Genomic DNA, 23743 nt, shown 5'->3' on the forward strand with positions numbered 1-23743 from the left:
AGTATTGTACACGAATATAAGGACTCAATGTACAACTATATGGACTAGCTTATTCCAATGTCAAGTTAAATCACCTTTATTTCTATAGCACTTAAAAAAGACCTTACAAACCTCATAACCAGTTTTCTTGGAACGAGAAGGCTGTATTTTGGACCAACTGTACACGACAGACTCGACTGACAGATTCCCAAATACAATAATCAGTATAAGAGGAAATAAAAGCATGGAAAATATTTCCAAACCCTTAAACTACAGGAGACCTTCATTTCTGCTGTACTTTTACGTTGCCCCTCACAGCGGTATTAATTTGATATTCATGTGCATGCTCAAAGCAGTCAAGGATCAAAACACATCATGTGCAACTGCAAATATGAACTACATTTATGTAACAGATTTCTATTTTTAAAACTGGAAAACTAGAGAAAATAGGCTTACTATAGAAACTCATGACTCGCACTGCACATCTGAAAAAGGACACACAGGAAGCAAAACACCATGTTCAGTCGAGCGTTTGAACCATATGACAAGTTTGGTTGGGTAGACTAGAAATTATAGAATGCCCTATGAAATCATATGACCCAGAGTTTCCTTTTCAGGCACATGTTGATGGACACTTACTGAGCAATATATTTAGTAATGCATTCAGCTGGACTTGAAATGTTTTTTCTCCTTTGAACCCTTCAGCATAAGCCTGAAACTGGAACGTGCTGAACAGTGAAATATTTTCTATAGCAAGAGAGGATCAATTATAGAAGATATGACACACAGTCAATTTTCACAAATTAGACAAATGGTTTCACATATTTAACTGCACATGACATGTTTTGATGCTTATTTTGTCCTTAAGCCAAGGCCTGAAATAGGGTGTTGCTAGGTCAGGTCTATGTCATGTGGGGTGGAGGTAGGTTAGGTCTATGTCATGTGGGGTGGAGGTAGGTTAGGTCTATGTCATGTGGGGTGGGGGTAGGTCAAGTCTATGTCATGTGGGGTGGGGGTAGGTCAGGTCCTGTGGGGTAGGAGTAGATCAGGTCTATGTCATGTGGGGTGGGGGTAAGTCAGGTCTACGTCATGTGGGGTGGGGTAGGTCAGGTCTATGTCATATGGGGTGGGGTATGGGTAGATCAGATCTATGTCATGTGGTGTGGGGGTAAGTCAGGTCTACGTCATGTGGGGTGGGGTAGGTCAGGTCTACATCATGTGGGATAGGGGTAGGTCAAGTCTATATCATGCGGTTCTATAGTAACTCCTATTTTCTCTACAGATATAAAACACAGGCAAAAAGACAGGCAGACAAGCATTGACGAGTATTTTCTGAAGTCACAGAAGCATAGAGATAGCAGAACCCTTACACAGACTTTCATATAATCCATAATAACAAATTTATTTAATGTTTCACATTTTCATATGCATATTACTACTTGGATGCCTGTCATGTCCAGCTCCTCCCTCCTCCCGCCTAGTTTTCGCCGTTCCCTTGGTTTCTCCCTCTGTCTGCCACGCCCATGTCCTCAATGTTCCCACCTGCGCCTCGTTTCTCCTCCATGTTTCTGTGTATTTAAACCCCTCCGTTCTACCCCTTGTTGTTGGTCACGGTACGTGAGTTTCCCCCTTGGGCTCATGATGTTCAAATTTTCTGATTGTCCTTAAGACCTGTTCTTGTTCTTTGTGTCGTTTCTAGTCGCTGTTGTTTAATTATGTGTTTCTCCCGTGACCCTCTTCTCCGCTCCGCGTAAGTCACTTGTTCCTCATTTGTATCTAGGTTAGTCTCCCTGTCGCTTAGGTTTTTCATTGGCTGTATTCTCTTGTCTGTTTAGTTGTTAGTAGCCGAGTGTTGTTGTTCGTGCTCCACTGCCCTGTAGTCATTATTCCCCTTATTATGGTTCTCCTCTATACTTTTGCGTAGCTTGTGTTTGTCATGCTCTCATGCATATCACTTTGTTCTATTTATCTCGTAGCCCCTTTCGTTAGCACTAGTCCCTCGTTGTGTAGTTTTGTCCCCAGCAGCAGCATTCTGTGTTTCTCTCGTGTTTGTTTTCTTTTAAATAAATATTCACTAACTTGCGTTTGTGTCACCTCTGTCTCTGACCAATGTTACAAAGCCCTTTAAAACAAACCTGAAATTATATGATCTTAGTCATGTGGGGGCCCTATGTTCTTTTAATTCACCAGACTACAGGACATTTCTGATATTTAAATCTTTTCACAATATATCAACAGGTTTCACACACAGAACTACACCTGAAATATAATGTTTCACATTATCCTTAGTTCTTATGTCCTGCTGTGCAGCGAGGTAAATTGTATTACATTTATTTTACATGATTTTACTTTGCATTGCATATATAGTATCAGAGAATTTAGTCTAGGCCTTCTCAATGTATTTTTGGAAATCTGTGACATTTTTCCTCAAACTTAAAATGTTTCACACATCTGATTATTTTCTTTTTTTCATTGCATTGCAGCTGTTTTATTATTATTATTATTATTATTATTATTATTATTATTTTAAATGTCTGAAGAATCGTTCCTGACATGGTTTCTTTTATTTTGAAAAGACACCACGAAGTGACAAACTGGTTATATAGACCTTTAACACACATGGCATCAATGTTAAACTGTCATGTGAACACCTTAGAAACTGGATTTAATTTGTGTGTCTACATTCTCTTTTGTTGTTAAAACGCCACACACTTTTATATTTGAGAACAAATTCCACTGACAATGAAACGTTACAGAGTTTAATCGACATAACCTGCAATAAGTGACAAAACCCGGACATTTGGTTACAGAGAAGAAGCAGATTAATGAGATGTTTTCATCTTGGATCAGAAAGGTCTATATAAAAAATATTTTCAAACACTTACATGAGGCTCTTACTCGCGACCTGTCCTTCAGGTAAGTGGAAAGTGACAACTGAAATGTCAAACTGCACACTTTCTTTCGCTTTCTGTGTCCTCTGGGGAAATCACCTTGTCCAATTGCAGTAACCGATAGTCAATCATTAAAACCACACCACGTAGGGTGCAGGAAGACACCGAGATCTGGGAAGGAAATGGAAGCATATTAAATCCGTGGATGCAGCACTGAATCCAAGAACGCTTTTTCATTACAGGAAAATCGTGACCCCGAGTCTTTGGGTACGTATTTGTTAGCGCAGATTTGCTAAATAAATTACTATTTTTTTACTATTACTTTGTGGCTTTTAAATGTACGTAGGCTATATATGACTAACTCTGACACCGAATATAAGCATTCTGTACAGAATGTCTAATGGCATTGCCTTTTAAACTCGGCTCAAGTTGCTTTTGGATCTTGCAGTCAATGGTTCTCTAGAATTATTACATATAGTATTATAATATAACAGGTCAGTATAAAAGCGTCTTAAGACCTTTGGCAGTGTTCGCTAACTGTATAGCCTATTGTATATTCGTTGTATGTCAAAGACTCGTTGCAGACACTCGTTCATTGTAGTCGCATATATTAAATAACAATACGTCCAAGGATACAGCGTGTTTTAGGATCGTACAAGTACAAGAGATGGTGCGAAAAGTACAAGAAATGTTTCGTTATTAACTTTAAAAGCTTTGAGCGTAATCGTTAGTTTAAGCTGCAGGTTTCTTGCAGTTGGCGCTTACCTCTAATGTGACGTTATTTTACTGTTAAAAGTCGAGGTCAAGATTCCCGGAGCTCAGTTGGACTTCATTTACTCATATAAAGTGGGTGTCGTGTCATTCTGCCCTTGTCTGGACTAGATTGGTCGTATTCTATAAAACACCTTTCCCGGTCCTAGACGTGTGCAGACCTGCTGTGTTATTGGAGATTTTGTGTGTTCACAAAATCCTGCGCTCATGTTCTTGGTCTTCACACCACGCATAACTCTGCCGGAAGTCTCGAGTAAACCAGGTGTTACAGACGCTATTGGTATTCCCCAATGAAACTGATACTGCCGTTCCCTAACTCCCCAAAGCACACAGAACCTAATTAAAGTAATCAGATTACTTTCTGGTTACATTTGAACACATTCATTGCTAAAGAGTTCCCGAAACATTGATCCCCTGAATTATGACTGGTAACATTAAAATTATAATGTTTAATAATTATAATTATAAGGTTTCTGAAATCGTCTTTAGACGTAGATCATAGCCTTGATGGTTCATAGACAGGATTATAAATTTGTTCAGCCCTCAGTTCAGAGTTCTGTAGCTGGTACCAGAAGAACAGATTCACAACACACGGGTGTCAGGAAAGAGTTCCAAAGTTTAATGATTATTCTGTATTTAACTACATGTATTAAGATGTAAGATATGTTTTATCATTGGGTAAGAATGATAAAACATATACTGGTTACAGTAGACTGGATGTAATGGGGTAATGGAAAAGTACAGAGAGACAGAGAAAGAGACAGAGGAGCAGACACACAGTTAAGGGAATGAACAACCAGTCAGAGTGTACTGACCATGGGAGTGGTAGTGAGGGGAAAAGTGGACCTGACTACCCAGGGTAGGGAGAGGGGCCCATTTTGCTCATGTGCCTCGTTTACTGGCATTTAGCTATAGGGGCCCACTGACATTGAGAGTGTACAGGGCCCAGAATTTGCTGCAACGATCCTGGTTCTGACTGAGGGTCACAGACAGTAAATCACAAATTCCCTTACTTACAGGTGTGTGTGTGTATATATATATATATATATATATATATATATATATATATATATATATATATATATATATATATATATATATACACACACACACACACACACACACACACACACACACACACACCTGTAAGGGAATTTGTATATATGTATTTATGTATATGTATATATGTATGTATATATATAATTTGTGTGTGTATATATATATATATATATATATATATATATATATATATATATATATATATATATATATATATATATATATATATATATAAAGCTTATAAATGAGAAATGAGACACTGATTCTGTATGGGTTGACATAGACTGTCCTGTCCCTCATGCTCCTGTATCTTATGTGCAGACCCATATACAATTCAGGATACAATTTGTCCCTATAAATTAAACGTCACTTACCCAGCAGGCCAGTAGGCCTATTGCTGCTTCATGGAGGACTCTTTCATGCTGAATGCCTAATATTTACAGTCCTGTTAAAACTGGTTACGCAGGTGTAAACATCCTAATTTTGTCATCGGTACTGTGGTGTTTTGTTGGGATATGCTCCTCTATTATATACATTTTACAGAGGATGATACTATAATTGAAATTGTGCAGCACTCAAATCACAGGCATATCTTGAGAATTGAATTGTAATGTGGGTGACCTCTTGACTTTATTGACTTTATCTATGAGTTTATTAGCACTGAAGTGAATGCAGTTGTTCGTTGTCTGACATCGGTTGCTTTAGCCTATATGAGAAAAATGACCAAAATTACTGAATTTCACCTTCAGTTAAATAAAAGAAAACTCATTTCAAGAGTTGTACTTGGCATATATAAAGCAGAGATATTGACGCATCACTTCGTATGAGTTTGAGTCAAGTTTTGAATGTTTGTATACGAGACTGCTTCGAGTCTCAAATTAGCTACAAAACCTAGAAACGTATTAAAATAACATGACGTTTACTAAGTATTTCTTAGATATCGATCTTGTTAGCTAGCTGGCTAGCATACGTTTAATCCAACTTCGTTGTTTTGAGAAAAACAAAAAATCATTTGTACCCAGTGATTAAAGCCTCGTTGTATATCCATGCTGAATTTAACATGTCCGTGAGAGCCAATAGATGCGAAATAGTTAAATTAAACAAAGAAAACTGTGCATAATCAGAAAGGTCTTGTTCCCCCACACTTAAGTTTACCTCCATCTGCACTTTTCAAAAGCTTGGGCACGCCATGTATGAATGAAGCTATGTGTGCGTCCATGCTTGATTAAACATATAATTATGTATCAAAATTGTGCAAATGGCTAATCTTTTCATCTTAAAATTCCATTTAAAAAATCTAATAGTTATCAATCCACTCCACTAATTTTGGAGAACACTATCCAATGTATTCAAAATATGACACTGAAGTGTTTTTACTCTAGGTGTTTGGAGTACTGGGATGGCAAACTACAGTTAAATGTCTATTTGGTTCACTATATATCACTTTTTGATCCTCTATGAAATCGTCATCAAATCATTCCAATAAATTCTTAAAACAGACTTTCTCATGTACCACTGATATGATTTTCATGTATTTTTACTGTGGGATTTTTTAAATGATGGGAATATAAATTGGTTCTACAAAAGCAGTTTTAGAAGGTCTATATAATAGGCCGATATCAGATGACTGCTACATTTCTGAAGAACTCCTTCTCAATGATGCGATATGTGACCACTGGAATCCAGTTTGTAGGGTTATACAAAAGAAGCAGCAGTGAAAGGAATAAGTGCCCTTTTCACAAATGAATAATCCATAGAGTTGTTACAGAAGCAGTGTAACATAAGTCTGACAGTGGATCCACCCAGAGATGAAACATAACAGTACAGGAAGAGCATATGAGACAATGAAACATCAAATAACAACAGTGTTCAGTGGTTAACAGATCTCAGAGCACCACAGTGCTCGGAAACAGCATTACAAAAGCCGAAATGTCCAAGAGTCAGCCAGCAACGTGAAGAATATGGCAGCCCCTAGCCCTGGCATGATACATGCCTATAGACTAGGCATGTATATAAAATTATAGCTCTGCACAATTATCAGAACAAATGAACCGCTTGCTCCCATCAGAAGAGAACAGAAGGACCCCAACAAGGGCCAAACGCACCATTCAAATATACATCAACATCCTACCGGTCCCCAACAAGGAAGCTCCTGTTAGGAATTCTAGCCACCAAACTGAATGACCATATGTGCAAGTACATGAAGGTAACAACCAGGGCTCTAAATTAACTTTTTTGACCACTAGCCAATGTGGCTAGTAACTCTCTAAAGTTACCGGCCAATCAGAACTTCAACTAGCCAAATTTTATGCGATAAAAATAAGAGAAATGAGTACCACTGAATGCATTTGATAATTTTATTAACATTGCATGAAAAACATACCATAATATATACACCGAAATATTATTATATCAGATATTATTTGACTTCAGAGCTCTTCTTCAGAAGTGGCATCGGAATCCGAGCTACTCTGATTTTTTGCGGCACGTTTGCACACAAAGTTAGGCCTGCATGAGCGCACCCCATCAGCATGCCATATATCAATGGCTTTGGACGGGTCAAAGTTAGTTATGTCAGGTGAGCCCAACTGTATTTTCAAGAGGTCAGAGAGGGTATCATCTTTAAGGCATGAGCGCCAGTCACTTTTCACCTGCTTCATGACACCGAACCCTCTTTCGCAGTCAGCTGTTGTTGCAGGGATTGTGAGGAGAACATCAAAAAGATCGAGGATATCAGGACACCGATGTCGCAGCATTCTGTTCACAGTTGGCCAGGTCTTCTCATAATTTCCTGTAGCAGGGTGAGACAGACAATATGCATTATGCACTTGCAATGACACCTTTTCTAATTCAACTTTAGTTATTAAAAGATGGCATCAAATTTGGATTGCCTTTAACAAATGACATTTACTCTGCTTCCTGAAAAAGTAAAGTTAAACACACTAGTAGACATGTGCATAAAGTATCTATCTATCTATCTATCTATCTATCTATCTATCTATCTATCTATCTATCTATCTATCTATCTATCTATCTATCTATCTATCCATCCATCCTCCAAGTACCTTGGCTAAATTCTGCTGTGTACAGTTCAGTCTTGAGAATTGTCCATTGATCATGGATCAACTCCACATCCACTCCAGCAGACAGTAAAAGAGGTCGGAAATAATTGATGAGTTTGTCTACCTCTCCATCACCAAAATCTCAGAACAGGAAAACATTGACATAATGTTAAGCAGTTGTCTTAAAACATAAAATGTGTAATGATTTGTTAATTACATTTGAATTCCTAACCTGAACTTGTGTCTGCCTCTGGCCAGCACTGGAAACTGGTCAGCCGCATAGCCTGCAGGACGCCACTGTTCACATCACTAAATCTAGCAGTGATGCACCGGCACAGGGAATCGATTAGCTCATTCTTTGCCTTGTCATGCTGGTCGGCATCAGTAGACTTCAGGAGGACTCCCTCATAGGTGTCTCTGTCCAGCACTGCTTTCAGCTTAGGCCCAGGTCTACAGTTGTGCAGAGATAGATGGATGAATGAGCATCTTTTCATTCCCTTTTTATTTATACTGAGTTATAAACACACCAACACAGCCTAAAATCAAATGATAAATTATAGGATATGTGATACCTTGACTTGTACTTTTCTATGACAGCCTGAGTGGAGCACAGGCAGCTCTGTGCTTCAGCCAGGGTTGACACTGACCTCTGCAGTAACTTGGAGAGATTGCTCAGTTGATAGATGGTGTCATGGAGAAGGCAGCAAAACCTGAGCACTCCACCATTCTTCCCTATGTTAAGGAACCCCTTGGCTTTTGCCCTCAGAACAGCATTGATGTTCGTGGACTCCTGGGACTACAACAAAATAACTGTATTATATGAGACAGCATTTAACACTGATGAATAAAGAAAGCAAACATTAAATAACCCATTTACATTGCTGGTTTTAGTATGCTGTTCATTTACATACCTTCTCCTCTAAGTTGTGTATAATGCCAGCATATCCTCTGAGAAAATGGTCAAGTGCTTTGAAGAGATGTGGTAGGCACCGGGTTCCACCTACTCTGGTTGGTATCAAAGCCTTCATGTGCAGCTCTTGGAAGTTTTGCTTTAGACTGGCTCTGTTCACACCACTCTTGTGATATAAAGTGTAGAGTCCACTCAACAGGTCCTCAACTTTCCTGGCCATCACATTTTTCCTTAATGCGTCTGAAAAGGCTAGCTCTAGCTTATGGGCCATGCAGTGAATCCCCAGCACATTTGGTCTGTCTGCACGCAGTTTTGTGACTACACCGTTGTTTACTCCTGTCATTACAGATCCTCCATCTGTGATGATTGCCACTAGCTTGTTCTTCCAATCAGTACCGACTTCACGTTCCATTATACGACACACTGCTTCAGCTATATTTGTAGCATCTGGCTTTGAGACAGCTTTTACCCCAACAAAATCAACTTTGACCTTTCCCTCACTGGAACTCCTAACGTAAACCATTTCTTCTTCCATCACTGCACTGTCCAGGGATCCATCTGACATGACCGAGATGAACTTGCCATCTGATAATCTTGCCCTCATATTTCTTCTCTCATCCTCTGCAATGTAGTGAATAAACTCTTGTGCCTGGTAGCCATTTGTGTATGTCTCTCCTATGTTCAAGCCTTTCTTCCTGTCCACCCTGAAATTATTTTTCTTGTAAATGAAGCCACTAATAGTAGCATGTAGCATAGAAGCACTCTGAATAGTAAAGAATAGTAATATGAATAGTAACGTTAATTTACTTACTCACACATCCATTCGAAGTCGGTGAAAGGCCTGCCTTTTTTTCCGAGGGCGTGGGCATTTCGAAAAAGTAACTGCATCTTTTCCATCTCCGATGCGTTCAATAAAGCGAGGCTTCTCCCAGCAAGGCTCTCTTCGATAGGATCTGTCTTTGCAGCCTTAATTCGTAGGCTCTCCTGATGGCTTTGTGCTTTCTCATGGTCCTTTATAGATTCTATTTTTAAATTATTGGTTCCAACCACGAAATTGTTCGTTTTATTCTTTTCTTTACCGTAAGTGCGGCAATTTTGACAAAACATTAGCACATTTTCATTGTCGAACACTAGCCATTCACGGCCCGTCAGCCATTTGGCATTAAATTTTCTTTTTTTATTTTCCCTTTCCTCATCACCTGCATTGTTCCTCTTCTCGCTCCTCTTCTCCCCCCCAGCTGCTCCAAGTCCCAACCACCGCCGCATTTAGTTTAATAGTTAGCCTAAAGTACACGTTAACGGTAACTACCTCTTGAAGTCTGTTAACACCACGAGGTACGTTCAGTGGTGTTAGCGTTCGTTTCCATGGTTTCACGCGGTCTCATGTTTCACTACAAACCGCGCGCAGCCAATTGGCGTGTAATATCATGACGTAGCTAAGGCATGTAGTGTTCATGGGAAATGTAGAAAGTACTGCCAGGGGATAAATGAGTGAGAATGGAGACTTGTGTATCATACATGATGTAATGCCTCTTGCATCACTGGCCAAATTGGCTAGTAAGTTTTTTTCCTAGCACCCGCCAAAATGATTTTTTACCCGCATTTGGTGGGTTGGCGGGTGTTAATTTAGAGCCCTGGTAACAACCCTAGAGGAACCTACCCGAAGACCACCCTAAATGTTGCCTAGATTGACTACAAGAAAGCAACTACATGCCACACATCTGAATCATCTACAGCCAATAAAACCAAAATGAGCTTCATCCAGAACTTAATGGAACACAAATGTAGAAGTCAACTCAAAGACAAGTTCTCAGATCACTATAAAGTGTATTAAATACCAAGGAGGAGCAGTGACCTCAATTCTGCTCTGCACAGGCCTGAATTCCCTCAACCAAATCAACAAAAAAAGCACAGATTCAGGTGTTAACCACCTCCTGTACATCAACGACATCAAGCTGTATGCAAAGACAGAGACATTGACTCACTGATGCACCTGCCCAGGATCTACAGCAGGAGCAATGGAGTGTCATGTGATCTGGAAAATGTGGTTACCAGGACAGAATTCAAAAGGTTATCAGGACAGGCGAAATGAACTTCCACAAAATCATCTATACAGAGGAGCCTTAGACAATCCAGCATCTTGTACAAAGATGCAAGATGCTGGCAGGGAAACCATACACTGAGATAGACATACAAGTAGCACATCATATACAGGAACATATGCAAGACGTATGAGAAAATGTATTTCAAGAATATAGTGGAGTGATCAGGTAACAATTAGATTTTTTTCCTAGAGCTTTTAAAGCTGCGTATGTTTATACAAGTTACACAAGCTACCCCATTCTTTCATATTCCTGCAGTAAAAATACTTCATTATATACAGTGAAGTCTCATTGAAGTCTCAAACTGTCTCATTATATATATCATTGCTACAAGAGAAAGTATATTTCAGGAATATATTGAAGTGATTTCCTAACAGTTTCATTTGTTGATTATATAGTGCTTCATGAAATGTTTTATAGTGAACCTAATAGACATTTTACATGGGTTTGGCATCCTATTACTCCAAATTCCAATATTAAAAATTGTCATAACATGAGAAAATGAAAAAGTGTGTTTCAATAATTTAGTGTGGTGTTTTGATAATAATTAGATTTATTTTGTAGAACTTAAAATGTTGCATAAACATTTGCATTTAGGTATTAGCTAGGCATTTAGATGAAGAGTAAGGCTTAAAATACCCAGCTATCTGTATTTAAAGAGCTTTACTAATTCAGTCCCATTTAACGTATTGAGATACTGTATAACACAACTCTTGGTGCTTATAATAATTAGTCCAGGAATGCTTCCGTTGTATTGTGGCCAATTTCAGTTGTGTTGTGACTAGATTTGCAGCATTTCTGAATTTGCAGAGCACGTTGTCATTTTGATAAATTTGCTTTGTGTATTTGTAGCGCGTTTTTCTTTTGCAGCGCGATGGGTTTTCTCGGCCACCGTATCAGGGTCAGCTAAGTAGTTCTTGTCTTGCAGCAGCTTTTTAATATAACCTATTTTTAAATTTTATTTAATTAGATTATTAAGACAATCCCCTAATATTAGGAACAGATTTTCAGTTATACTTTATTAACTCCTGGGGTTAATGGACGGTATTGTTTTTCTTTTTGAAGATAGTCCACAGATCTTGCTGTATTTGTAGCAGACACAAACTGCACCAAATTCTCTGCTGAGTAATGACGGTAAAGCCTGTAGTTCTACAGAACCTCCTCGTCTGTACTGCCCCTATGGTTGTCTGTACTGCCCCTATGGTTGTCTGTACTGCCTTTATGGTTGTCTGTACTGCCCCTGTGGTTGTCTGTACTGCCCCATGATCCTCTGTACTGCCCCATGATCGTCTGTACTGCCCCTATGGTTGTCTGTACTGCCCCATGATCGTCAGTACTGCCCCATGATCGTCAGTACTGCCCCTATGGTTGTCTGTACTGCCCTATGATCGTCTGTACTGCCCCTATGATCGTCTGTACTGCCCCTATGGTTGTCTGTACTGCCCCATGATCGTCTGTACTGCCCCTATAGTTGTCTGTACTGCCCCTATGGTTGTCTGTACTGCCCCATGATCGTCTGTACTGCCCCTATGGTTGTCTGTACTGCCCCTGGTTGTCTGTACTGCCCTTATGGTTGTCTGTACTGCCCCTATGGTTGTCTGCACTGCCCCTGGTTGTCTGTACTGCCCTTATGGTTGTCCGACATGAAGAATTCCTGGAAAAAAAAGCCTGAATGGCTTTAAACTTTTTAAATTTTAATGAAACGAAATTCAGAGGTGATGCTATTTGTCCCAGCAGCCCCTGTGAAGCCCCCCCCCCCCCCCCCCCCACCACATTTGACTGTATTTTGCATGACAGCATATGAGCTGTGCCCTCGACTTTTGGAAGTAAAACAACGCTGTGACTTACTCTGCTGCCAGAGTATCTAGGTTTGGAATTTCATCTTAATCATTTGCCATTATTCTAATCGGATCATTATACGTTATTGCTCAAGGTGCCAAGTTTCCAGTTAGTTGAAATTAGTCACACTAGGCTAAAACCAGATATTCTTTTTCACATGGAGGGCCTACTTCTGTTCTGAATTGCTATTAGTCTTGCCCAACATCAGTAAGAATATTACCGTATTTTCCAGACTATAAGCCGCTACTTTTTTCTCCACGCTTTGAACCATGCAGCTTATAATGAGGTGGGGCTTTTCTGTAGATAATTTTTCCCCGTCAGGGGGCGGAGCAGAAAGTGAATCAGGTGGTAGGTGAAAGTTGTAAATCAAAGAAGAAAGTGCTCATTTTCATTTAGCACATGCAAGCAGCAGGCACGACGGAGACGTTTTTTCAAACCAACATGTGTTGTGCCAAATTCCGACTCCTCTCGTTTGCACACGCATAAAGACACTATAGATGATATTTGGGAGTTACAGTGATTATAACTTAGTTCATTGAGCACTCTAGTTTTGTCCTAACTAGATATTTATGGAGTCAAATTAGGGTCTTTAATGGTGACGAAAAAATAATAATATCGCAAATATAAGATTAGCATTTTGCATTTTACGTTTCTAATTTGTTTCTGCAATACTTTCCCTCTTTTGCGTTTCTTTCTTTTCTTTGCGTTTCACATTTTATGTTGCTGCTTTTTTTTTTGCAATACTTTCTTCCTTTTGCATTTCTTTCTTTTGTTTGCACGTCACTGCTTCTCTTTGCGTCTCGCATTTTACGTTCATAATTTTTTTTGCGCTTCTCTCTTTTCTTTGCTCCGGTTTTACCCTCTGTGTGGGGGCCGGGAAAGAGGCGTGGCCAAGAGCGAAAGGCGTGCTGAAATCATGTTGTCAGAGATGAACTTCGGTATAGCCAGTGTGTTTTTAATTTAAAATAATTAATACCCTTGAGTCAGTGTGGCTTTGGACATAGATAATGCCGTGCTGTTTGCTGTGATGGATAATTAAAGTCTAGCTCTTATTTATGCATAGATACGTAAATGGACAATATAATCTGTATCATCTTTATGCGCTGCTAAACGAAGGGAGTCAGAATTCGGCACAACACCGAAAGCCAAATCTGTCACATGTGAAATGCTACAGGCACCGTTCAGTTAAATGTATTAAGTTCAGTAGATATATGCGGCTTTTAACCTGGTGCGGCTTATACAACATTTTCCTTTTTTTTTTTTACTTAGTAGGTGCAGCTTATATTGGGGTGCGCTCTATAGTCAAGAAAATCTGGGTAATATGCCTTCAAAGTTTCCCCTTTGAATTTACCCATTGTCTTTATTTACCCCTGTGCACAATGTGTCCTGTTGACGGTTTGATATATCAACATGGGCCAGACTAAAATCAAATTCTGCTCACATATGATCCCTAAATGTCTTGCATGTCTGTCCTGTGGGTATTTAAACAATTCAAACCTGATCTGGTGTTTGTTCTTCAGATTAATTTGTTTATTGTTACCGAATGTATCATGTTCTCGGTTAGGTTTGAGTATAAACCTATATATATATATATACACCTAGGGCCAGATGTGAAATTGGGTTTCCTGCGTGTAGAAATGTAGCCTAAAACCATTTGAATATTAAAATGACATTACACACTTGGAATTAATTAAATAATTACTTTAATTTTGTTACCTTCACAAAATCAGGATGCGAATCACTCAATTCTTAACAAATGTGTGATCCCATTTTCATTTAATTAATATATTTCTGTAAAACAATGTGCACAGAAAATGTATGACATGACCACTCTGTTTATAAATAAGGAACCAACTTCATGCACTGAATAAGAAGTGTTAAATAAGTAACCGGATAAATCCAGAGCTGCAAATAATTAACTAACTATAGCACTGTCCATGCTGATGTCAGTAGGTACAGGAGAAGTGCTTATTTGATCTATTTGACACATACACACATACAAAAGCCTTTATCAGGTACTTTATGGATTTGGTTAATAGGCACTCTATATATCAAATTTGTTAGAGCAATCATAAGGGTAAACATTAGTTCTCACGCACACATAGTGCTTAGCTGGCCTACTGTGAAGTGTCAAGTTCAAAACCAACAATATCAGTACAAACAAGTGAAATGCAGGGTCAACAAACCACAATCGCTGTAAAGTTGGGTTGCATAGCTCATGAGTCACAACTAAAAGGACCAGACAGGAAAGTGCCGTTAAAAGAACCTAATAAAAGAACACAGTTTGGATTGTGTTATTTGTGCCAGTCCAGTTTTGGAAGGGGTGTTCCTCAACCAGCAGTGTCCCACAAAATTAAGGAAAAGTCCCCTATTAAAACTAATAAACCATATAATTCATATCAAGCCATATCATAGGCTTAGCTCTGTTACCCTAAAAAAAAGATTATGAAAGCATTAAACAAATACATTTTTGCATGTAATAGTAGAAACTGCAAAAATCTTTCTCACCTTTCAGGTAGGTGTTCCCTTTCTCTTCTTCCTTAGGTCCTGTTCTGTAACCTGTTCCCCCATGTCACAGCTAAATGGTATTTATGAAGTGCATTAAGAATATTGGCTTGAACTTGAAATATGGGGAAATGAACTCGCACGTAAATTATCCAGTCGATGGAAAAATTGGTAGAGCTAAATGTGTGATTAAATTTCACACAGAATGTCTCCTTTATAATACAGAATGTCTCCTTTATAATACAGAATGTCTCCTTTGTAATACAGAATGTCTCCTTTATAATACAGAATGTCTCCTTTATCATACAGAATGCCAGCGAGTGACAGAATGGCAGGGAGTGAAAACAGAAGGAATAGCTATGGAGGTGAAGAGAACAGGTACCGGGAGATCACGGCCACACCGGAGCCCTTAGAGACAGCCCCGGGCTCAAGCAGCTATGTGAAGACAATGTTTCAGAGATTTTCATTGAGAAGAACAGAGAAAGGAGAACCAGGTACCAAATGTACCAGGGCTGCATCCACAAAACTCATCTCTCTTTCTAAGCGAAGCAAAATGAATTCACTTCACCAGCTCTTTTCATTTAAGATTTTAAATAAATTTGCCAAGTTAATTTTTGGTATAAGATCATAGTATAATATAGTCTCTTGTTCCTGCATTTAACATGACTTAAATGGTGATTTTTCAAATTACATGGTCAATAAGTTTTTTTTTTTTTAAATATAGGATTATATAATCAGACTGAAATTGACTATACAAATTGACCTTCCATTCTCAGGTGTGAACTTCACCTTTTATAGTGGGAGGTACAGGTAGTGATTTGCTGTTTAGAGTTAAGCTCTCTCTTTTTTTATTTCTTTTTTATCTTCACCTGAGAATTTAGGAAAACCCTCATTTATTAGGAGGAGCTTCAGTTATGGACAAAGGAATAAGAGCATTTGGAGAGACAAGAGTAAGGACTTAGGGGATGGTCAGTCCTTCATCCATAACATCCCTCCAAAACCCCTGTCAGGTGAGTTCAATTCCTTTTTTACCTCTCATTACCTCTCTCTCAGATAGAAACTGATTATGTCTCAGTGTATAGGAGGAAGTGGAACATAATGTAACGTAATACATGAAACCTTCTATTATAGTTCTGCAGATTGATGATCTTTTAAAAGATGGTTCTTTGGTAGAGGCCTATCCGAGCCTGCTGTTTCTACGACTAAAGTTTCAGCACGAGCAGGAAACTCATGCCGAGGAGTCCTGCCAGGTGAATCTGAGCCGTAAGGAGAAAGACCTGAGTCTGCTCTATGAGACTTTAAGAGATAAAGTGTCCAACATCGTCCGGCAATCCGTTTCCCTGACCCTCAACAACAAGGAGCTGCTAAGCTACACAGCCAGCATCATCCGAGAGGAAGAGAAGAGAGAGGGAGAGGTGGGAGGGATGACAGGATGGAGAGATGTCTGGAGAGCTGCAGTACAGGAAGGGGTGAGGGATGGACTCAGTCAGGTCCCCCTCGACAGCCGTGAACAAAACCCATCCTGGTTGACATTGCACTTGGGACTTCTGGGTAAAACAATTGTGGAGCAGTTGGAGAATGTAAAGGCAGAGCTTGTGAAGTTGTATCCGCCAAACTTCAATGTGTTTGAAACCTACAGTTCATCTTGTCATGAGTTTGTAGCAGAGCACCTAAACGTACTTCTGGGAAAGGTCACTGAACTTGCTGATTTTTCCACCATGTTGGATTTCTGCATCAACAGCTATTATAGGTGAGGAGTACTAATCGCTATTAAGAAATGGTCTTGTTGATTGCCTTGACAATAAAACCAAACAGACCATGTTTTGTTCATCTTATCTTACAGTGAGACAATTCTTGGCAGTCCCTCTTTACAGCCTGAGATGAATGAGCAGAAAACTCCCTCGCTGTCTGATGGTCTTATAGACAAAATAAAAAAAAAATACTATGACTGTCTACAGGTAAGACACACCTATAGCCACAGGAAAATACAACCTGAAAAGTGTCTTGTTTTTGCTAATTATGACTTTATTTATTATCAGAAGAACATCCAGACCTCACTGGACATCATTAGACGTGAACAGGAGGAGGTATGGCGTGTGAAAGCAAAACCCAAGGAAATGGAAGACGGAAAATTCCTCACCTCTGAAATTCACATGAACATTTATAAAGTACGTAAACACATATTTCCTTGTTTAATAATTATGTTTTAGGTTCTGTACAATGATTACAACGATTATTATTGTCATTCTAACAGAACAGTAGTGAATTAACAGTGAAACTGTGTAACACCTGCACCTATGTGATGCTTCTGGCTTTGTGAGTTGGGCTGGTTAGTTTCCACAATCGCTTTGTTTGTCAAATCTCTGTGTGGTCTCTTCCTCATTTCAAACTGCCGGTGATGTATGAGTGTATTAAATGGAAGACATGATATATTTTCATACAGCTTTATTGGTAGAGTGAGAGATAAATGCAAAGCGTAGAAAACAATTCCAAGGAGTAAGATTCACTTTCGCTTCATTGTTATCATACATGTCACACACCATCAATCACAGAGTGAGAATCGTGCAATTGATGATAGTTCATAATGAATCATGGAAATTCACAGTCTCATGTTGAAAGTGTGTAGGAGGCGATGCTATGAGGGACGAACAGAAAGTAATTATTTGTTTGTGTGGAGTTAGCAGCTTCACTGCACAGAATATCTACTCCTTACACACCGAACATGTTCTTGTTTCCCATATAATTTAATCGGATGACAGTAAATTCGAACAATAAAACACAGCGAGACTTTGCCGGGAGCATGTTGGAGGCTAAAGAGTGCATGGTAATGTGTGGGCGGGATCTGATGCATAAGGGACAGGGAAGCCGCTGACCAGCCAATCAGAGCACAGAGAATGTGGCCGTGATGAGCACTGGTCTCTTTTATGTTTAGATGATATCCCAGTATGCTGAGAATGCTGGGAATATTGACGTGAAGATGAAAGACAGGGTTGTGCGCATGTGTCTAGAAGCACTGAAGCCCTTTCCTGAAAGGTAAACAACACGTGAACAAAAGCGTGTTGTGCTTTGATATGTTCTACTGTAAGATCTAAGCATAATATTGACCAACCTCACTTTGCATCCGCCGATAAAACAAACATTTTGTCTTTTTGCCCATTGCTGTCTAGGTTTGAAGACGAGTTTATAAAGCAGAGCGGCTCTTTACTGGGGTCAGACTTACTGGATTGCTGTCTGTGGGCTGAATATCACATTGCTTATATCAACAGCTTCAGCACCCTCAGGTGGGAATACTGAACAATGCATCACATTAAATCTTTGGATGTTCGTCATACACACTAGGAGTGATACGTGTGGTTTCTAAACATTAATTTTTTCAGAGTAACAGAGCCAACATAGCACATACACTACCGTTCAAAAGCTTGGGGTCACTTAGAAATGTTCTTATTTTTGAAAGAAAAGCAGTTTTTTTTTTCAATTTAGCTAACATTAAATGCATCAAAAATACACTCTATACATTATTAATGTGGTCAATGACTATTCTAGCTGTAAACATCTGGTTTTTAATGCAATATCTACATAGATGTATGGAGACCCAATTCCAACAACCATCACTCCAGTGTTCTAATGGTACATTGTGTTTGCTAACTGTGTAAGGAGGCTATTGGATATTTAGAAAACCCTTGAAAACCCTTGTGCAAGTAGGTTAGCACCGCTGAAAACAGTTTTGCTGATTAGAGAAGCTATAAAACTGACCTTCCTTTGAGCTATTTGAGAATCTGGAGCATTACAATTGTTGGTTCGATTAAACTCACAAAATGGCCAGAAAAAAACAACTTTCAATTGAAACTCGACAGTCTATTCTTGTTCTGAGAAATGAAGTCTATTCCATGCAATACATTGCCAAGAAACTGAAGATTTCCTACAATGGTGTGTACTACTCCCTTCAGAGGAGAGCACAGACAGGCTCTAACCAGAGTAGAAGGAGAAGTGGAAGGCCCCGCTGCACAACTGAGCAAGAAGACAAGTACATTAGAGTCTCCAGTTTGAGAAATCGACGCCTCACAGGTCCTCAACTGGCAGCTTCATTAAATAGTACCCGCAAAACGCCAGTGTCAACGTCTACAGTGAAGAGGCGACTCCGGGATGCTGGCTTCAGGGCAGAGTGGCAAAGAAAAAGCCATATCAGGCTAATAAAAGAAAAAGATTAATATGGGCAAAAGAACACAGACATTGGACAGAGGAAGATTGGAAAAAAGTGTTATGGACAGATGAATCAAAGTTTGAGGTGTTTGGATCACACAGACGAACATTTGTGAGACGCAGAACAACTGAAAAGATGCTGGAAGAGTGCCTGACACCATCTGTCAAACATGGTGGAGGTAATGTGATGGTCTGGGGTTGCTTTGGTGCTGGTAAAGTGGGAGATTTGATCAAGGTAAAAGGAATTTTGAATAAGGAAGGCTATCACTCCATTTTGCAACACCATGCCATACCCTGTGGACAGCACTTGATTGGAGCCAATTTTATCCTGCAACAGGACAATGACCCAAAGCACACCTCCCAATTATGCACAAACTATTTAGAGAAGAAGCAGGCAGCTGGTGTTTTATCGGTAATGGAGTGGCCAGCGCAGTCACCAGATCTCAACCCCATTGAGCTGTTGTGGGAGCAGCTTGACCGTATGGTACGAAAAAAGTGCCCATTAACCCAATCAAACTTGTGGGAGCGGCTTCTGGAAGCATGGGGTGAAATTTCTCCAGATTACCTCAGCAAATTAACAGCTAGAATGCCAAAGGTCTGCAATGCTGTAATTGCTGCTAAGGGAGCATTCTTTGACCAAAGAAAATTATTAAAAAAAAAAAAAAAAACATTATTTCTACCTTGTCAATGTCTGGACTATATTTCTATTCATTTTGCAACTCATTTGATAAATAAAAGTATGAGATTTCAGGGAAAACACAAAATTGTCTAGGTGACCCCAAACCTTTGAACGGTAGTGTACATGGTTATGTTGATAGGCTAACGCTCCTGTCCATCATGTGCTTGTGTCAGAGATCACATGACTGACTACAAGGAAGCTTGTCCAGATCAGGTGGAGCAGGTGGAGAGGGAGGTGGAGAGACTGGCTCTCAGACTGAGACAAGCTCTGCTGGAGCAGTTTAAAGTTGAAATTAAGGTGGGTTACACTGGATGTAAACTAAACAGATTTAAATGATTGGTGTTGGGGGTGCATTGCTGCATTATTTCTGAAAAATCGAGCCAATTAATTTGTGAGAAGTATGGCCACTGATGTCTTAACCGTTGCCGTCACTCTAATGCCAACTTCAAAGAGTTAAACTTAATATACAATGGTTTCTCTAGCCCTTCATAGACAGTATGATGACCAAGAAATGGCTCAACTCAGATGCTGATTTCAAAGAACTGACTAACAGGATAGAGGTATACTCTGGATACAAAAAATTCATGAAACCACTACCTGCACAGGTGAGTCTGATCATTTAGATCAGGTACACGGATTTGCAGAAGAGGATTTATTTGGATGTGCCTTATTTTTTAATACTTTCTTGACCCATAGAACTTTGCCAATGAGGTTCATTACCATGTGGTGAAAGAATACATATCTGAGCTACTGAAAAATAAGTACTCTTGCAAAGGGAAGAAGAATGAAACTGCAGCCGCCAAAATCAGAGAACAGTGGAATGAACTCAAGGGTCTATTCTGTGAAATGGTAAGATAAAGGAGTTAAGCTGGAATGGTTTTCTGCATAGACCCTACTTACAACACAATATGTTCAAGTCTCTTTTTTTTTTCGGCTCAGGAATCAACCTTAGTTTGGCTTCACCCAATAGGAGATCAGATTAGTAAGATCATTGAACAAGAACATGGAAGAGATATAAAAGATCTCCTAAAACCACTGGTTGAAAGTTACCCAGATATCAGGTACACACATTCTCTCTTTCTATATGCTCATGTACATATAAGGCCATAATAAAATATGTTTAATGTGACAGTCTTCATAAATCTTTCCAATTTCCAGTAAGAAGCATCTCTTGGCCATTTTATACTTCAGAGACCACGGGTTAAGTATTGAGAGATACCATCTTATTCAGCATTTTACTGAGCTTAAACAGAATTTGGAGAAGAAACCGAATGCTGGAAGCGCTGAATACAGCCTCTTCAGTGACATTAAGGTGCTTGTGCAGTCTGATATACAGTACTGTTCTTACTTAACTGTCACTTAACTGTCCAAATTACAATTTTAGTATCTGTTAGATCTTTATTATGCTAAAGGGACTAGGTGCTGTATCATAGTTATCATATAAACAATTGCATATACTTAATGCTTATGTGAACTTATGCAACTTCTCTCATTTACAGTGAAGGACATCAGGTTGCTGTCCTGTCAGACGTTAAGAAGCATATGTACCACGCATGAGTTTATGAGACGATATATGTTGTAAGATCTAATAACTACAAAAAAAATGTTTATTAGAATATTACTATATGACTCTGAAGGGGCCGAATGTTACAATTATTTTTATATTGTTTATGAATTTGATAAAGAAAATGCCATAGCTTTTATTTTCTTATTTGTATTTTAGGACTCTTTTAAAAGGCTTAGGTATCCTATAGATATAGTTTCAAATATGGTTTGGTTTCTTTTTTTTTTTTACACAGAATGTTTACAATATTTATTTTTGTCTCATTGGCTATTTGTCTGTGTAAATACACCTTAGTTCCACTAGAGGGAGTGCTACTATCAGCTGATGAACGCTTGTACTGAATCCCTGTTAAATGCAGTGTGACATTCACTTTAAAGGGTAAAGGGTTTGGCAGATTTATGACACTACACTCTAGTTTGGATCTATAATACTTTAGTTATTACCTGTCCACTGACTCCTTCGTGCTTCTTACTGCCCATTAAAATGCATTAAAAATGCATATGATAATATGTAAATGGGTTTTTCAGCTGATCAAGTAATGTTTGCTGTTTGTGCATCTATACTTAGGCTGCTCAGCCAACTATTGTGTTCTCAGTCGATTTAGTTCATTTCTTCACAGCAGGACTCAGTTTAACTTAACCACTAGGATAGAGCCTCACAGAGTTGTAACTCAGACACTGATTTGATAATTGTTCTTGAAACTTTCCTGTTATTATATCGGAAAATGACAAGTGCAAATTACACCAGCTAGTGTGCAGGCTTCCTGGTACTGTGAAACTGCATGCTATATAAAGACAATCTTCACACCTGCAAAAGGGTTTAACTGCTGCTTTAGGAGAATTTGATTTGGGGCATTCTGGGATTCTATTCAAGCTCAGTTTTATGCATTACATTATTTTTCTCTAGACTCTGTCTTTCTGTTCCAGGTTCTATAACTTTTTTTGCTTCTAGAATCTGCCTTGTTCTCCTGGGAGTTGCACATCTCATATGAATAGCAGCATGCTAGGCCCAGAAAACAACAAAAAAACAAACAAAGCTTGCTCTGCGAGTCTGTGTGTATGAGTGTGTGTACAAGCATTTCTGCGGTGGATCGAATGAACTTTTGAGGCAGAGCTAGAGTGTCTGCAAGCGTCCGTCTGCTTCCAGTCAGCAGCTCTGCCACCGCTGCTCCGGCACAGAATATATTTAACTCTGGCATGACACTGTTCCCCACCACCCAGGATTCCCCACACCCGTGTTTACATTTAGTGGCGCTGAGCAGGTGACGAGCAGGAGCATTGCAGCGTTCTCGTAGAGGAGCACTGGCACATCAGTGAGCGTCAACAAATCATCCAGGACACATTTCATAGGACACAGTTCCATAGTGAGGCTGAATGTCAGTGTTAAAGGGAGCCCAAATACAGCAGCCATGCAAATATATAAAGTGCATTGTTAGATTTTTGGACGTGTGGCAGAGCTACACATTTGAGGGATAAATTAAGCAGTTGTTCAGATGAGAACTGCTGAAATGTGTGATGCACGATCACACACAGAAATGTAAATGTCAGACGCCAGTGTCTTGCATCCTTATGAAACTCGGATAGTCTGCACGTCTGTTTCTGTATCTAGTCTGGAGTCCTGTGCTGTCTTTAGTTTTTTACTTGAAGAAGAACAAACATGTTGGTTAGTGACAGTTTACAACTGGAGAAAGAAACAACAGTGGGTAAGTGAGAGATCAACTATCCAACCCAGTCTCTTCAGTTGTCATATAGTCATGTACATGGGAATGTGTATTTTTTGGCATACAATTTAAAGATCGGTTTTCACAAAAGTAACCCATTAAATCATCCAACTGGATAAACAGAAAGTAAATAGTTGTATTCATTGGAAAACAAGCAAACACTATTGTAGGGGCACCTGCACATATACAGGTCTTATTCACACACAATTCAATAGCCTATTAATAGAAGCTGCAGTCATACACCTCCAGCCATTGTGTGGTCCTGCAAAAAAGGATTTGAGTGAATTCCTATGATGGAGGGAAGGGTCCCATCAGATTCACACGTACATGTCTAGGGGGCCTTGACATGTCAGTGCATCTTGGTACACTCACAAGCTACACACGCATCAACACTACTCATCAACACTGTTTTTATGGCTGTGCCACCTTGGATGATGAACCGAAGTATTACTTTTCACAATG

General features: G+C 39.3%; 2 protein-coding genes across 6 annotated transcripts in view; one reads left to right on the plus strand and one right to left on the minus strand.

Annotated features, from left to right (window-relative positions):
* The window catches only part of exoc3l4 (exocyst complex component 3-like 4), a 25300-nt gene extending 22297 nt beyond the window's left edge, over nt 1-3003 (minus strand). For 3 of the 4 annotated variants that reach the window (XM_076975640.1, XM_076975639.1, XM_076975637.1), the window contains exon 1: nt 2865-3002. The gene's annotated coding sequence lies outside the window, so the exon portion shown is untranslated. Of the gene's footprint in view, nt 1-2864 lie in introns of all 4 variants that reach the window. The other variant, XM_076975638.1, reaches the window with a different exon arrangement.
* LOC143477115 (exocyst complex component 3-like protein 4) lies at nt 2622-23412 on the plus strand. 2 transcript variants are annotated; one of them, XM_076975642.1, is made up of 15 exons: nt 2624-2895; nt 3021-3137; nt 15428-15612; nt 16000-16128; nt 16250-16868; nt 16962-17076; nt 17158-17286; nt 18051-18151; nt 18286-18399; nt 20171-20294; nt 20480-20602; nt 20694-20846; nt 20937-21058; nt 21156-21309; nt 21497-23412. In XM_076975642.1, exons 3-15 carry the CDS (start codon nt 15429-15431, stop codon nt 21497-21499), a joined length of 2070 nt encoding a protein of 689 aa, XP_076831757.1. In that variant the 5' UTR covers nt 2624-2895; nt 3021-3137; nt 15428; the 3' UTR covers nt 21500-23412. The 2 variants fall into 2 exon arrangements, with proteins under 2 accessions (XP_076831756.1, XP_076831757.1); XM_076975641.1 differs by lacking the exon at nt 3021-3137 and having other exon boundaries at nt 2622-2895.
* Nucleotides 23413-23743: the final 331 nt, after the last annotated feature.

The sequence above is a fragment of the Brachyhypopomus gauderio genome, chromosome 15 (assembly GCF_052324685.1).
Source record: "Brachyhypopomus gauderio isolate BG-103 chromosome 15, BGAUD_0.2, whole genome shotgun sequence".
Taxonomy (NCBI): domain Eukaryota; kingdom Metazoa; phylum Chordata; class Actinopteri; order Gymnotiformes; family Hypopomidae; genus Brachyhypopomus; species Brachyhypopomus gauderio.